Below are 16,539 nucleotides of genomic sequence, written 5' to 3' on the forward strand. Positions count from 1 at the left end.
ATTTTTCATAAACATTTTCATGTTATTCTCTTATAATGTTTTATTTCTAAAAAAAATTAGATTTGCTAATTTTATTAGGCTTCTTAAAGATCTTTTCATTATTGTAAAAGAGAGGAAAATGAAAGCGTAATAGAGCAGATCCTACGTCCGATGGGTAGTGGATCCAGGTCTCCTGACCACCAGCCTAGGAAATTCCCCCGGGACGTGCTGCCACGTCCTGGCTTGTGACCCTAACTCACTTTGGTTTATGCCGAGGCAAACAATGTTTCCATTTGCTTATGTTTGGGCAGAAAAAAACCCACTATGACACTGAGTGCAAGTGTCGTAGTGGGGCTTTTTCTCAGCTACTCTCAAAGGAATAGGCAAACACTGGTAGGCACTGAAGATTCATCACCCAACACAGCACCCACAAAGGGTTTACCTGAGCTGTATTCACAATAGCTCATGAACAAAACCACTGACCGAATGAAACCCCACCACTAACATGTAATTCACCAAAACAAATCCACACCCATGGGACACAAATGCAAAGGCAAATATGTTGTTCACAATGTTTCCTTCTATTTGAAAAAAGAATGTGTTCATAAAATTTCTAGATGTGTTTTTTTAACCAGTGAATTTTTCTAGGTTTAAGATGTATCTTTAACTCCGTGGACCTCATTTTTTCTTAAAACACTTTAAAGTAAAGAGTATTTCTTTAAAACACTATAATATAAAGAAAAAAATGTGATGGATTCACTTATAGTGAAATACAGTGAAATGTCTCTTTTGTGATGACAAGCAATAGCAAATAATTAAGAAAAATGTTTCTGACTTCTTCCAGCACTGAAACCCTTTCCAGCAGGAGACGTTTACCCATTAAGGTTCTCAGTAGGAATTCTTACTGTGAGAAAATGACAATGCTATTTATTTAGCCCAAATGGAAAATATCCATAAAATTCTTTCTTCTCTTTATCTACTGCATTCAATTTGACAGTAAGGTTTATAAATATAAATAGCATTTTCTCTAAAGATCTTAACATATAATTTTAATTCTGAAAATAGTGACACTTTTAGAACCTGGATTGCCCAAAATAGCCACATAATTTGACATTACCTAGTTTACTCAACATCTCCAAAATTAAGTGCATTCCGTGCCCCTGCAAAATAGCCACAAAATTTTGTTTGCTTTCCTGTGGTAGACATTGCTTGCTGGCCATCTATCCAGTACCAATTTGGTTCTTCTTGCATAGAATCAAAACTCTCATTTCATTTTGTCAGAAGCCTAGCTGAAGACTACATTGCCAAAACATTCTTGCAGCTAGTTAGGACCATGTGAAGATTTCTAGATGATGTAATATAAGGCTAAATGTGCAGGTTAGGCTGCTGGAAAAGTTCTTTAAACAGGTGTGCTTTTATCCTCTTAGTCGAATTTCTCTTTTTATTTCTGCTTTGAACATTGTGATAGCTAGAGCTCTAGCAGCCACCTTGGAAAGCAAGGGAAATTCTAAAAATGATATACTTGGAGTCTTGATGCCTGTGGAACCACTGAATTAGCTACTCCCAAAGTAATAGGCACATATCCATTGCTCGTTAAATATTGTTGACTTGCTCTGATATTCCCTTGGCCTCAGATGACATTTTCCCCATCTTCCACCTGTAAAGGCCCACCCAGTTTGTTCCTACATCCACAATTTGTTCCTATATCCTTGGTGACAGAATCACTCTGTGGCCTCATAGCAGGGAGTATTCGTTGCTTGTAGATCTCACCTTGCCATTGCCACCGGCTTGTGTGCTACTCCAGGACAACAATTGTGGCTTTTTTATCTATTAGTCCACCACCCTCATGTTTATAGTACCCATCACCTACTTCGATACATGGGGATGGGCTCAATAACTATTAGCTGAAAGAATAAAGGTTTGTGTGTTTGATTCTGTGGTATGTGCGCAATATGTGCATGTGTGTTTCTGTATGTGTGATGTGCATACGTATGTGTGTGTATGTCTGAAAGGGATTTGAACTATTCAAGTGTGTGAAACTGTGTTATAACATACCATAAATAAAAATTCACTGAACTGAAATTGTGCAACAGACCAAAGCAAAAGCCAAAGGAAGAACATGGTTAAGCCAGTTTGAAAATTTAAAATGTCTATAACCCCCAGCTGAGTAGAAAAATTTGTGATTAAGCCAACATCCATGTAATTCTCATGAACACTCATAGTGCTCACATAGGGGGATTGTGGTTTGTGTGTGATTGTGTGTGTGCATTTTGTAAGATGTTTTAGAGTGGTCATGTTGAGCTATTTTTCAATTCAATGCCCATGAAACAAAACTATCTATAACCTTAAGCCACCTAGTCTTTACTATTCTAAAATGTACCTCTTATTTGTCTTTTACAATCATGATTTTGCATGAGGACTTCAAATATCATCATCTGTTTAAATATTTCAGTAAAGATAAACTATATAATAAATGCTAGATTATGGGGACTGAAATAATCACCGTTTTATTTCTGTCTTAGAAAGTATTCTATTTGAAATGATTTCAAAGGAAGGTAGTTTGTTTAAAAGTCTCAGTTGTGTGACCTTAAGCCCAAAGGTCTTAAGACAAATGTTTAACTCCAAAGGCATAAAATATCTGCGTACTTATAAATGCAATGACATTTTCAACATTAACATAAGATTTGACCTTTCGTGTTTAGTCTTCTGGGATGTGGTGTTTTAGCATGTTGGGTTCTTTTTCTTCCTGTTTATTGTTCAAAGGCACACCTTGAAGTATAAACTTTAAGAATACAAGCAGTTCAAACCAGAAAAGAACCCCTCAGAGCAGAACATAGCAGAGTAGAACTCAATTAAATTTTAACCTTTCAAGCTTTAAAAGATCTGGAGTGGCTTCATTTCCTCCTTGCCTAAATTAAATTGGATCCCTAAAGACACAAATAAAGATGCAGGGAAATATATTGGCAAAAACACAATTACGTTACAAGAATCGGGTTAAACTAAAGCACATCTCATTTATTTACTGCAGTTTAAACATGTTCATGTTTCATAAATTGGTATTTATTGATTCAACAATAATAAAAAATATTACATCTTTTATTTTGACAATAAGACTATGTTATAATTGGAGAAAAAAATCATACAACCCTAACTTGCAACATGAGAATCAGAATCACTCGTGTCATAGCTATCCATGATTGGCTTAATCCTAACCATTTAAAAAAATATCTCTGATATAGAATGATATTTAGGAAAGAAAGATTTAATGAGATCTTGCTCTAGTAAGGAAATGTAACAAGGGAGTGTTTTCCTTTGATCACAAGTTACTATACTCAATGCTAGTGTTGAATAAGGTCAATGGTAAAATGGGATTGATGTGGTCTTCCACTGAAGGTTTGGAAAAAAGTTGTTAAAAGAATATTGAGGAATGTATGACCAGAAACTATTTTTAAATGTAGCCAGACTGGTGTTATACTTTTCACTAAGAATAACATACAAAATATCAAGTTTATATAGCCTTTGAGAGCCACATCTCAGCACTTTATATTTGAAAATACTTGGAGGACAGCAATTCTGAAAAATGGAATAATTTTTAGAAATTTTTAAGTTGAAAATGAATGTTTAGTTATTACATACTGTGCTGATTTTGCTTGTATAGGTTACTAGCTATTTCCTTAGGTCATGGGTTTTCAAATGGGAATATGCTTGTTTAAGCCCCAGAGTTTGAGATTCACTGGGTCTGGGGTAGAGCCTCAGAATCTGCATTTCTTACAAGCTCCCAGGAGATGACAATGTGACTAGTACGGGGACCACCACAATTTGAAAACCCTTGGCTTAGAATAACAAAAATCAGCAGTTTTGCTATTAAATTCAGCCAAATAAAATATATTTACATTGTTTTTTTCTATACTTTCATAAAATTATAATTTGTGAGATTCTGGTAAAATTGTTATAAATGGTTCAGAATAACTAGTTCAATTAATTTAATTTTGCTAAAGAGTTGACAAAGAAAACCTTTTTAATTCTTTTTTTTTAAATCTCTTATATGTAAAAATAATTGGCAATGTTTTGTCGTACCATATAATGTCATTTACTATTAGGAAAAGTTTGCATTTAAATCATTAATTTTTTTTAAAAAATATGTAAGCATATCTAGTAAAGAAGATGACAAAAATAGAAAACAATTCTTGATACCACTTTCTACACAAGTAAGTCAGGGAGGATTTTCAACCGTGGGCAGCAGGGCAGGGCAGTGGGAGAGCTCCGTTTCCTCCACAGTGAAGTGCGATGTTCGGAGTCTCGACCTGTGACAGCCACTCCAGCTCCAAATCTCTCAGTCTGGACTCTGTCAAGTCATTCATGCCTCTGTCACAAAGAAGCTGGTGTCCATCTGGCATGGCAAAAAGAGTAAACGTATTGGAGGAATCCCCCGACAGCCTACGCTGAGGAAGGACCTTTTCGTTTGCTGGTTATCAATTAAAAAAGAGTTTCAAAATAGCAAATGAAAGAGAGAAGGAACTTTGATTGCCGGGAGCATGTCCTCCAGCTCCTTAGCTGTGCACCTGCTGGTTCGATCCTTGACTATTACTTGTAAAGACAAGGCTTTAAACTCCTTAGGAAAATTTCTTCTTTTAGTGCTTAGATGGGCAGGTGATGTGGGTGATGATAATCAGCGGATGGAATATGAGTAGGCTGTGGAGTTTGCTGCTGCTCATTAGCAAAATTAATAAATATCTGTAAGAAATAAGAAAAATAGTTGTTAATGTATAAGAACTCTCAACATTTTGTCTCAACTATTACAAGGGGAGAAATACCCTCTCCAAATGCTGCCCAACTGGTACTAAAGGTCAGAAATCATTAATTCATATCACCCCTCCTAAATCATCATAAACGTGTAAATCCATTGAAGATACAACTCCAGGAACGATAAATATTTCTGGACAATTGATAAATCACCTGGAAGTTCTCAGTACCTTACGCATGGGTTTAGAAAGAAGTTGTGATGTATTTTTACGTTTCTGGTACTCTGAGTAGATCAAGTCCTTATGATTTCCCCCAAAGTTAGTTATTATTTGATTACAGTGGAGCCCCCAAGCCTTTTGGGGGCTGAGTAAAGTGGATAAGGGAAGATTACTGGGACAGGATTTAACTTCCTGAATGCCCAATGTAATTATGAACAAACTAAAGTCCTGTTGAAGATGTATCTTGAGTGAAGGGCTTACGATAAACAAATCTCCTAACTCTCACCATTCTTATCAGAATTTTGTAAAGTTGAACAAGATTAATTAAATGAAATGGTGAGCTGAAGAAGCAGTCTGGCTAGTTTAAAAAATTGGCTGGATTAGGCCTGATACACAGACCAAAATGCAACCTGCTGAATCACTCAAGGTACTATACCTGTTCCAAAGTGGTTTGGTTAATGGAGTAATGCTTGATATTCAAGAAGGTCTTATTGTTCTCCAGAACTTTGAACAAGTCAGCTAAGCATCCCCATCTTTTTGGCACATGATATTCCAGTAAATTAAGGTGCTGTCCCTAAAAGCCAAATAATAAAAAAATAACAAGTATCACATGATTAGCAATCATTAAACAAAATTGATCTCATGCTACGTTTAACTGGCTGATACACTCAGTTATGTTTTCTCAAACCACACACATAAACGTCAGCTAGGGCTGCAGGTTAATTTCGTGAGTCTCCGATGAATGCTTATTGACGAAAACTTACCATCAGGCATCTTTGATAAACAGCATTCACCTGAGTTGTGTTGCTGTTCTGTGCCCTGGTATGCCCCCACCTTGCCATGAGCATGGGGAAGACCTCCTGCAGATACTCACGATGTAGGCAGTTAATGTGGCCTAACAAAGGTGCCCTGAACTTCACAATGGGACTTGGGCTTGACTCTCAGATGTCCTCACCATTATCTTAGCAACTCTTGATAAGATATTTAGCCATTCTGATCCTTGTTTTAATGTGTGCCAATGGAGGAAATGATATCTATTTTATAGGTTTGTTCACAGTGGTACTCGATCAGACTGATAGTGTTTTACACAGCATGCTTCTTCCATGGTAGGATTTCACTCAATGATTGTTGTTGAAATAAGTAGGGAATAGCTACTTTATGGACTCCCACCTGTCAAAATTTATGATAAACTACCATCATACAGTTATCCAAAAGAATTTTAGACAGTGCTTTTCCATCTTTAATATGCATAGGAGTTAGCTGGTCACCATGTTAAAATGCAGATTCAAGTTCAGTAGGTTGGGGCCTGAGATGTTGCATGTCTAACAAGTCCCAGGTGATGAAGATGGGGCTGGTTCAGGGACCACACTTGATCACATCAAGTCTGAAGGGGATTATAATCCCAAGAACAGGGATCTTCTTCTAAATGAAAACACCAAGTCTATAAACCCCGCAGCAAATATTAATATATGTTAGAAATTAACTTTTACAATCTTCCATCCCAAATTAGATGAGCTATGCAATGGAAGTGAGCCCACAACAAGAGGAGTGACGCGTAATCACAGGCTGCTCTGGGCAATCCAACAAGCAGCCCCATGGGCTCGGCATTCTTCAGAGTGGTCAGACGGCATCAGCCCTCTGTGCTATTTTAAGTAGGGAAGCCCTGGCCTGTACTTTGCAATGAGGCCAGGACAACAGGCAGTATTTCACAGCAGCATAGAATAAAAACAGAAAAAAGGGTAGGTACATTTGCAAGGTTTTTTTAGCTGAAAACAAAGAAGCAATACAGAATATTAACACTACCTTAAACTGGATTCCTGGGAAATGGAGCTTCAGGCAGTCAGAAATAGTGCTGTGTTGATTGATTTCCTTGCAGAGCCAAACTTTGATTGTATAACCATCACCAAACCTGAGAGTTAAATAAAATAAAAAATGGTTACCACTATATTACCTAAGATGTGGAAATTTTAAGATTTTTTTATACAAAGGCAGGAAAAGGATCTAACTATTCTAAATTTTTGAGATATTTTAGATTCTCAAAAATATAATATGCAGATATTAATTGTAAGTCAATTATGCAGTTTGCTGTCATTCTATGTATATTGACACACTGATTTATCTTAAAAAAATAACAGTCAGCAAGTCCTAGAATCAACATCTAGTTGATAAAAGAGATAAGGTGAAACTGTAAACTGTGAGAGAAACTAAATTAGATGAGGTCAGAAGCTGGGCTGGAAACTAACCCTGAGAAGCATTACTGCTGGCTTTATTGTTTCAAGGTCTGCAGTGATTAACATGTGGCTGGGAAATGAAAGAGAATGTATAATTAATTTAACCAGGCACTCATTTGTTTGTTATGTAAAAGAATTCTCCCAACTGTACCTCAAACCAGCCTGGCTGAGCAGGCCCTTGACTGCAAGGGAAGTCGCCAGCCTAAGAGGCTCTGTTCCTAACGGTATTACAGAGCTACAGACCGTAGTGAGTTCAAAGGACAATGCAGGTGGTTATACTCATAACCTAAGGTACTCTCAAAGAGAAACCTCAAAGAATGTAGGGAACTTCTAAAAACTATGTGCATTATCCTACTGTCTTATCACAGGTACCCAGCATGGTGTTGGGCACATGATAGCATCTCAATAAAGATCTGTTCAATAAAAACAAATACATGAATATACCATGAGGATTACAGTTTTTATCTATTTTGCTCACTGATGTACATATTCCAAGTACTTAGCACAGTACCTAGCACCTAGTACCAAGTACCTAGCACTGATAAATATTTAGGTTAATGAATGAATGAAACAACAAATGACATGTTCAAAGTCTTACAATCTTATAGTACCTCACAATACAATACAATACAATCACTTATAGTACTCATTGACAATACTCACAAAGCAATCTTACAATACCTCACTTACAAAACATTGCTGGGGGAAAATGTGTAACCCTTAAGTAAAGTTTTCCCACCTAAGGTTGACCCCTACTATATTTATGGTTGAATCACTGTTTTAAGTCTGATAAAGTCAGAGGTCCATGATTACGTGACCTTGTTTCAGTGGCATGGATCACCCCTGTGAGCCCCCCAGAGCTCCTCACCCTGGGGTTATGTTTCCTGCCTCCTGCGTTGATTTCAGGGTGTCAGCTGGCCTTTCCCCCCCGCCCCCCGCCCCCCCCCCCCCCCCAGGTCTGTGCAGGGCGCCAGCAGCCTCCCGTCATTTTGAGTTGATGGTTTCTAACCAACATATGGCCGAGAGGTTGTTGAGGACATTGATAAAATATACAGAAAGCATTCTGAGATGCACCTCTATTTAGCTATCTCTAAGAATTTTTAAAGGCCAACAGATTGGGTTAGTACAGGAGGTGGGTATTCAGTGGCTGTTCCTCCTCTTCTCTGCAGTACGTGTCAGGGGCTGCGCTGCTGATTAACACGGACCATCCCGCTCTGTTTTCAGCACACCCTCCAGAGTGGGCGTGCACTTCAGCACGTCACGCGAGGAAAGCATTGAGGCCCAGAGAGTTGATGGGGCTTCCCAAGGTGAAGAGCTGCGTCACTGGAGCTTTGTAACTACTCCGGGGAGAGCGCTCCGCTGTGTCTGGGCACGTTGTTGTGTCCTGGGGGTGTGGGGGAGGGGAGATGTTTGTGGATGGAGACGTGTTTATGGCCTGACGGTGACGAATGATTCTGAAGACATGACATGATTAGTTTGCACTATTGAGGCTGGGTCCTGGCAGCCTGGCTTTGAATCCAGCTTCACCAGGTACTAGCGTGACTCTGAAAAATCAGGTAAATTTTCTAACCTCAGTTGCCTCATCTAGAAAATGAGGCTAATAATGGTAGCTACCTGGTAAGGTTGTTAGAGGAATAAATGAATTAATTCTTGTAAATCACCAGGAACAATTTCTGGCACTGCGTAAATAAGGGGATAAGTAAATAGTGAAATTTAGGTTTTGGGCAGTATATGATCAAATGGAAGAATGCTCTATTCAGGGTGAAAAAGTTCATAGTTTATTTGGGGAACTTAGATGGAAGCAGATGCAATGACTGGAAGACGAGCCGGAAGCACGACATAGACGTGCGACGGGGCGACGCCAGGGGTGGGGGTGGGGGAGGAGAAGCGGCTGCCGTCCTTGCGCACGTCAGCACCCACTTTCACTACCGGCAGAAACCGCAGCCCTGTGGGCGTATTTTGCTAATGAATGTTGAAAAATTCATGCTAAATTTCAATAATTGTCTAATAAATTCTCTACAAGCATATATGCATATTAATATTTAAAATTCTTTGAAAATTAAGTGTCATTTGAAATAAAACACTTAGCTTTACTATGGAGAATCTGAATTACACAAAAATAAAATTAGATCACTCTTAAAAAGCAAAAACAAAAACAAACTGAAGAGAAAATATTCCTGAAATAGATGGGCAAATTACTCAGAATCTCTCTAGAGCAGTTAGTAAGACTTGTGGACATAAAGTTATAAAGGCATGGCACCTTCAACAATTAAGAGAATCTTTGTAGATTATTACATGCCTTGTGATGCAAGTGTATTAGCTTTACTTTCTTGTTTCTGCCTGTAACCTACACATTTATGCCAAGCATCTAAATTCCCTGAGGGATTTATTTGATTCCCATACTTCTGTGGAATAAAAGGTTTCAAAATAGCCATTTATTTATATACTCATTCATTGATCTAACATTTCTAGATAATACACCATGTACACATCATTTACATAATCAACGATTACACAGAGAGTAATAAACAGCAATATCGGCAGGTGTAGGTGCTCATAAGAAATATTCTACAACTTTTTGCAATATACCATTTTGGTACCACAAAAATTAATTGTAATATATGTAATAAATGCTAAAATAGAAGCACGAGTAATGTGCTAGAGGAATAACACAAACACACATGTATTTTAAAAGCAGACACTTCCAGAGCACAGGAGAGAGCTGATAATACTCCTGAAGGGACATTTCTGAAAAATCGCTTGTCAGGTTATACCAAGAGCTATGAAGCTTTGCATTCCTGGGCTTTAGACTCTACTTATAACTTTCCTCAAAAATTAAAAGTCAAAGGTTTATGACAAATATGTTTATTTCAGCCTTAACTATTAAAATATCTCTACAAAGAATACGTAATGGTGAGAAAAATGCCTACTACATAATATTAATATTAAGTGCAAAATATAAAAGACGAATTATAGACTCAGTATGTCAAGTATGATGTCAACTATGTAAGTATATCTACATATTTTTACAAAATCAGACTCAAATAAAATTCTAGATTGTATCTAGACAAGAGGAATAACAGTATGAATGTTTTTTTCTTTATATGCTTCTGAATCCTAAGATAATGAGTATGTACCACTTTTATAGGTAAAGAGAAAAAATACAGGTTTCTAAGGTAATAAAGGGAACATGCTCATTAATGTCCCATACTCTACAACTGCATTTCAGTTTCTGACTGCAAAATCATTTATTTAGAAACCTTTTGTCATATTGCCTCTAAGAATTAAATGCATAAAATTCTTCTTGATATAGAAGCTAATCTTGGACTTCAGAAAATAATAAGATACTTAAGTTGTGTAATATCTGTATTAGGTGTTTACATGTAAATATATACATGCTCACTTATTTCTATCATCTGCTCCACAAGGAATCTATTCACACACACACGGCCTTCCCCACAAGTACCAGACCATGAGATGACTCTGAAAATGACCTTCCCCATCTCACAAAGTGAGCGCAGAGAGAGCAGAGAGCAGAGGGCCACCAGGCCTCCTGTGGTCACACACAAAGCTCCCATCAAACACACGTGTCACCGCACCGGCTGTGGGATGGGGGGCCCCACTGCCTCAGACCACATCGGTCTCCGATGCCCACCTTCCTGCCTCAGCACACCACACCCCGCTCCTCGTGGGTCGGCCCCTCTGCAATCTGCCAAATCTCGGCGACCCGTCCTCAGTAACTGCATGGTAATCCCTTGTCTTTGGGATACACGAAGAGGAGGGGAGGGTGGCACTGAGGAAGGGCAGCAGATGACAGGTGGGAAGCAAGCATTTATGTGAGCACCTGATGTGTAGCTGGCATCTCTGTGTTAGGAATGTCCTCGTCGTGCCCGCTGCAGAGAGAGGGAACCCGAGAGAGAGGACTGAGGGCCCGAGCTCTGTCCTGCAGCCTCTGTGAGTGAGGCACCTGGCACGTTATTCCATTTAATCCCCGCAGGATGTTGTCTCTGTTTTACAGCAGTGAAGCGGCAGCTCACGCGGGTTAGGGAGCTCGTTCCGGTCACACACTGCAAGGCAATGGAGGGAGGCAGGACTGCGATGCCCTAGGATCTCACGTCACCATCAGTGCTCCTGCACTCTTTGTGTCAACACTTGTGCATCAATATGTTCACTTCATCCTTACAGCAACCTGTATACTGATTAGAACAGACAGCATTTCCTCTTCACAAAATGCAAAACTTTGAGGCCCAAAGAGCCCAGGACACTTTTTCTTTGTCACTCAGCTTATTATCCGGCAGATTTGGGACCAACTGGGGCTTACTCCACAAACACCTGTCTCGGTCCCAAGTACCTTCATTATTTCAATTCTGGTAAGCGTGATTAGGAGAACTTTCTAATCATTGCATATGCAAATCAGAGTGGCTGTCAGGATTGTAGATCTAAGGTATATGGTAACATACAGACAACTTTTGACAAATAACAAATTAAAAACAAACAAACAGTGTTTGGCAGCTGGCACCGCATTCCTCCTGGGGAAGAAATCCTCTTTGAAAAGAGCCTCAATAAGCTTCCGAGTTTAAAGACAAGGTCATACACGTAGATGACACAGCTTCACTATAAAAATAGGCCTGAACCGTGTTAGCACATTTCTCCATAAAGATTCCTCTCTGTGGCTGGAGGCGTCACTTTCTTAAATAACTCTACCAGCCACAGATACAGAATAAAGATCTTGGGTCAGCGTTGCCTCCAGGAACATCCAACAGATTGTCTCAGAGCTCAGGAGGCCATGCAGCATCAGGACTGAAGGTCCTGGACTCAAAATCAAAGTCATCAGCTCTGTCCACAAGGCTGTCCATGACGTCACTAATGCCTTCCTCTCCGACTCCTCATCTAAGGGTACCCCTCACGCCACCCACACCGTGTCTCCTTTCCTACCTTCATTCAGTACTTAGTTAGTGCTCAGTGGTGCAAGGCCCTCCTCTGGGTCTGGGGGCCCTTCCATGTCATCAGCTGTCACAGGAGACCTCCTAGAGGATGCGACCTGCAGGCTTTTCTTCCACTGACTCTAACATCCCACAGATGCCCAGTTCATATTTGATGAAGTAATCAATGGATCAAACTCCTTGCAGGCTTTGGTATAATGGGAACAATATTTCTTTTTTTAAATGAACAGAAAAATGTACCATCTCTATTGTTTTCCTTTCTTCTTCAGAGTAATCAAAAGGGATCATTTTAAAGCATGGAGCAATAGCCAAGTGAGCAGGACAGAAAAACTCATGGTCTCAGCACCAGCATAACACCATTTCACACCAGACTAACACGACAGACTATTTTCTTTTAGGGTGGTGAGGTGACAGCTATATGGCTCAGCCCCTTATGTGGCCCCCTGCATTTTTTTAGGGTCTCTAAAAATGATTTCTTCATTTCAAAAATACTTTAGAATCTAGATAAACAAAAGATACTTTTTAAAGCTAACAATATTGCAAGAATGATTTTCTGTAGTTCTCCGTCTTGACCAAGTAAGTGTTTCTTTTTTTCTTTGGGCTGGGCATGGTGGCTCATGCCTGTAATTCCAGCATTTTGGGAGGCCCAGGTGGGAGGATAGCTTGAGGCTAGAAGTTTGAGACCAGCCTCAGGAACATAACAAGACTTTGTCTCTATAAAAAATGTAAAAAAATTAGTCAGGTGTGGTGGTACATGCCTTTAGTCCCATCTACTCAGGAGGCTGAGGCAGGAGGATCACTTGAGCTCAAGAGTTAGAGGTTGCAGTGAGCTATGATCACATCACTGGGTGACAGAGTGAGACCTTGTCTCAAAAAAAAAAAAAAAGAGAGAGAGAGAGAGAAAGAAAGTTAGAAAATAAATGTAACAATTATTCATGAAGTTGAAATCCTGACACCATGATTTCCACTTGAGTAACAATAGACAACTTTTGCTTGGAGCACAGAGGAATCTCTAAAATTTCTTTATTGTTGAAATAAGTTGCAGGTGTGATTTTTCTCATTAATAGGAGCATAACAATAGCTCATAAATGTGTACTATTCCTCCGTGTAAAGTAAGAGTCAGTAAGATGCTATGAAATGGTTTCAATAGGCAGACATTCGATGTAGTAGAAAACCTCATAAGCTACCTGGAAAACAGACAAGAACAAAAGTCTCTCACTTGGTTTTATCTTATTCTTCAGAAATCCACACACAGTCCCTAAAGAGAAAATGCTATGAGGTGGCACATTTTCTTTTTTTTTTTTTCTCTTCTTTTTTTTTTTTTTTGAGACAAAGTCTCACTCTGTCACCCTGTCTAGAGTGCAGCAGTGTCATCATAGCTCACTGCAACCTCTGCTTCACTCCTGGGCTCAAGTCATCCTCCTACTTCAGCCTCCCGAGTAGACTACCAGCATGCACCACCATGCCCTGCTGATTTTTTTTTTTTTTTTTTTTTTTAATTTTAGTAGAGATTGGGTTTTACTCTTGCTCAGGATGGTCTCAAACTCCTGACCTCAAGCAATCCTCCCACTCCAAGCCTCCCAGATTGCTGGGATTACAGGCATGAGCCACGGCGCCCGGCCGGCTCATTTTCTTCAAGCAATCAAAAGCCTGATTATCAAAGATGAGAGCATTTCTGTGGTTTCAGGGTCGATCCATTCTAGATGACAAAAGTACCAGAGGAGAGGTGTCTTTAGGAAAGAAAATGTTTCTAGCAAGCTGAATCAAGTCCTCATCAGACATCCTCATCAGTCACCAAGCTGTTCTCACACCAGTTACCACGAGAGACAAAGAAAGCTAAAGTAGTCACTGTCTTCCTGTTTTTTTTCTCTGAGCCTATGAACGTAATTAAGAAAACACCCCACGGAAGAAGCCAGGGTAACATGCTTTCCTGCCTGATGAGTGCTGCCCACAGAGAAGCCCTGAGCACCTCTCAGGTGAGACCTGAGGAGGAAAACACCAGCATAAAAATGGGGAGCCTCGAAGCCAGCACCCCACTCAGTCACCATCTGCGCAAAAACGGAAGCTTTGTAAAACGTCTCCCTAGGGGAGAGAAGTGTTCTGCTGCAGGCTCACAGGCAAATATACTTTGTTCTGTTCTGCTGTCGGTTTAAGCTTCTGTAGGGACACAGTCCCTTTGGAAGATCTGATTAAACCTCTTTTAAGTTCAGTTTCAGAGGTTTCCCAAATAACCCCCTGGACTCCAATCAGATCCCACGTAACGTAGCCTTTGATTAATTAAAGTAACAATAAGCAAAATGCATAATTGTCTTAGCAGAGAGCAATTGCTTTAAGGAGAAATATCCCTCCTATTGTTGAGAAAAGGCTTTGATAAGCCAGACTCTGGGTAAAAGTCCCAGGGCCAATATGTGGCCAGAACTTTTCAGCTGGATCCCAGGGTAAGGACCACACACCCGCACAAGGAGAACAGAGCCAGGAGAGAAAGGAGCTGGGGAGGCAGGGTGGGTGGGGTGCACAGAAATCCCAGAGCTCCCCAATTACTCCCCACTTCAGCCCCACATTCAAGAACATCAGAAAATTTCTAAATTTACAGAATACTTGAGACAAGTGCATTTGGGTGCAGGGGGCAGGGGGCGGTGAACAGTGAAAAGGGGTGTGTCGCTGGCTCCTCAGACCAGGGAGAGCATAAATAGGCGGGACCCTGCAGGCTCAAAGACAGGGCAGGGCACAGAGACCACGTAACTCACCAGGAACTCACAGGACCCTTAGACGAGAGCCCCTGGACCCTCAGTGGAGTGAAATCAGACACATTCACCTAAATTTCCCAAGAGCAGGAAAAACCCAAGTGATAGATGAGTTATGAAAATGAATCAACCAGATGGTGAAAATTTTCAATATTATTCTGGATCCCTCCAAACACTAATTAAAAACTAGATGAGCTATATGTGAACTAAAATAAAATCTTAAGCCCTCCAGCCAGCTCAATGAACCCCCTCTTGGCCAAGCAGATCCCCCCAAAAAACCTTAAAGCTGAGTTGGCGGCCATGACGAGAAGGGAGGTCAGACATGCCTAGTTATGCCCTGCCCCTTCTGGAGTTATTCTTTGTAACAATAAGATACAAAATCATAAACAAGCCAAAGGCCACATAAGGCAAAGGTTAAACTGCACCTGCAGGTCATCAATTTACTGAACAGATCACTTGAATCTCAGTACATGACAGGTATATGTCCAGTGGCTTGTCTCTGATTAACAGACTTCTTTATCTTGACTTAAAACACTCTAAGCCTTTAGACAAAGCTTCATTTCTTTAACAGATTACAAATCAAATAATCTTTAAACCCACCTATAACCTGTAATCCCCCACTTCAAGATGTCCTATCATTTTGAGCCAAACCAATGTATGCCTTCCATGTTTTGATTTATGACTTTACACATAATTCCTGTCTCTCTGAAATATATAAAACCAAACTGTAACCCAACCACTGAGAGACCACTTGCTCAAGGCTTCCTGGGCATGGCTCTCCAGGCCATGGTAACACATATTTGGCTCAGAATAAACTTCTTTGAATTAATTTACAGAATTTAGGTTCTTTCCAATGACATATAACAAAGAAAATAGTAATTGGGATCAGCCTTTCCACATTATAGGGAGTGGCTGTGTATGCTGGAGACAACTGACTCCTCACTTTCTCTGCAAACAATAGCATTGGAATGATTTCCTAAAGTCTTATTAAAAAACTGGTGCTTGTGCTTATGTGATGTCGTTTAATCACTCAAACATGCCTTTGCAAACAATAAAATTAATACTATAAATGTTTATAATAATGAGAAGAAAGAAGGGGCCATTAGGAAACTAGATATTATAAATGGCCTCAAAAACAATGGACCCAGATTCTTCATTTTATGGTCACAGTCACTTTAGATGTAGGTACAAAACCAGCATGAAGTGGATATAAACAGATGTTTTTGAAAGAGTTCAGCCAGACTTCCAGCAGTACCATGTGAGGAGCTCTGCAGACCCATTCCCCAATAAAACCTGAGACAATTATTAAAAAGCAACCATTGAAAGTCTCCAAAAATGGTCTTTCTACATACAGCAAGTGGAAAAAAAAGTAGTTATTCAACAAACTGTAAGAACAGTAAAAATCTATGACATTTGAAATTAGACCTACTCCCTCCCCACCATGTCCCAGCTCAGGAAGATGAAAACTCCAGACTGGTTCTTCCAAGAAAACAGGGCTTCCTTTCCCGTAGCTCCCAGTCACTGGGCTATTTTCCCAGGAGGAGCATGATGTCAATGTTGCTCATCCTGGACCCAGCTACCTGTTACTGAGGCTAAGTTGCCTATAAGTACAGCTAAGAGGTAATGGCCCCCTTCTCTCAACCAGCTCTACCTCATGAGTCAGAGGCTCTATATTAGATGC

At 39.8% G+C, this 16,539-nt stretch overlaps 1 protein-coding gene across 1 annotated transcript in view; it reads right to left on the minus strand.

The window, feature by feature from the left end:
* Positions 1 to 4,617: 4,617 nt before the first annotated feature.
* Positions 4,618 to 16,539, minus strand: part of ABCA13 (ATP binding cassette subfamily A member 13) — a 459,896-nt gene continuing 447,974 nt past the window's right edge. The window contains 3 exon segments of the mRNA XM_069462020.1: positions 4,618 to 4,713; positions 5,377 to 5,514; positions 6,744 to 6,849. Coding sequence (XP_069318121.1) covers positions 4,618 to 4,713; positions 5,377 to 5,514; positions 6,744 to 6,849 — 340 coding nt within the window.

This window comes from Eulemur rufifrons, chromosome 29 (assembly GCF_041146395.1).
Source record: "Eulemur rufifrons isolate Redbay chromosome 29, OSU_ERuf_1, whole genome shotgun sequence".
In the NCBI taxonomy this organism is placed as follows: domain Eukaryota; kingdom Metazoa; phylum Chordata; class Mammalia; order Primates; family Lemuridae; genus Eulemur; species Eulemur rufifrons.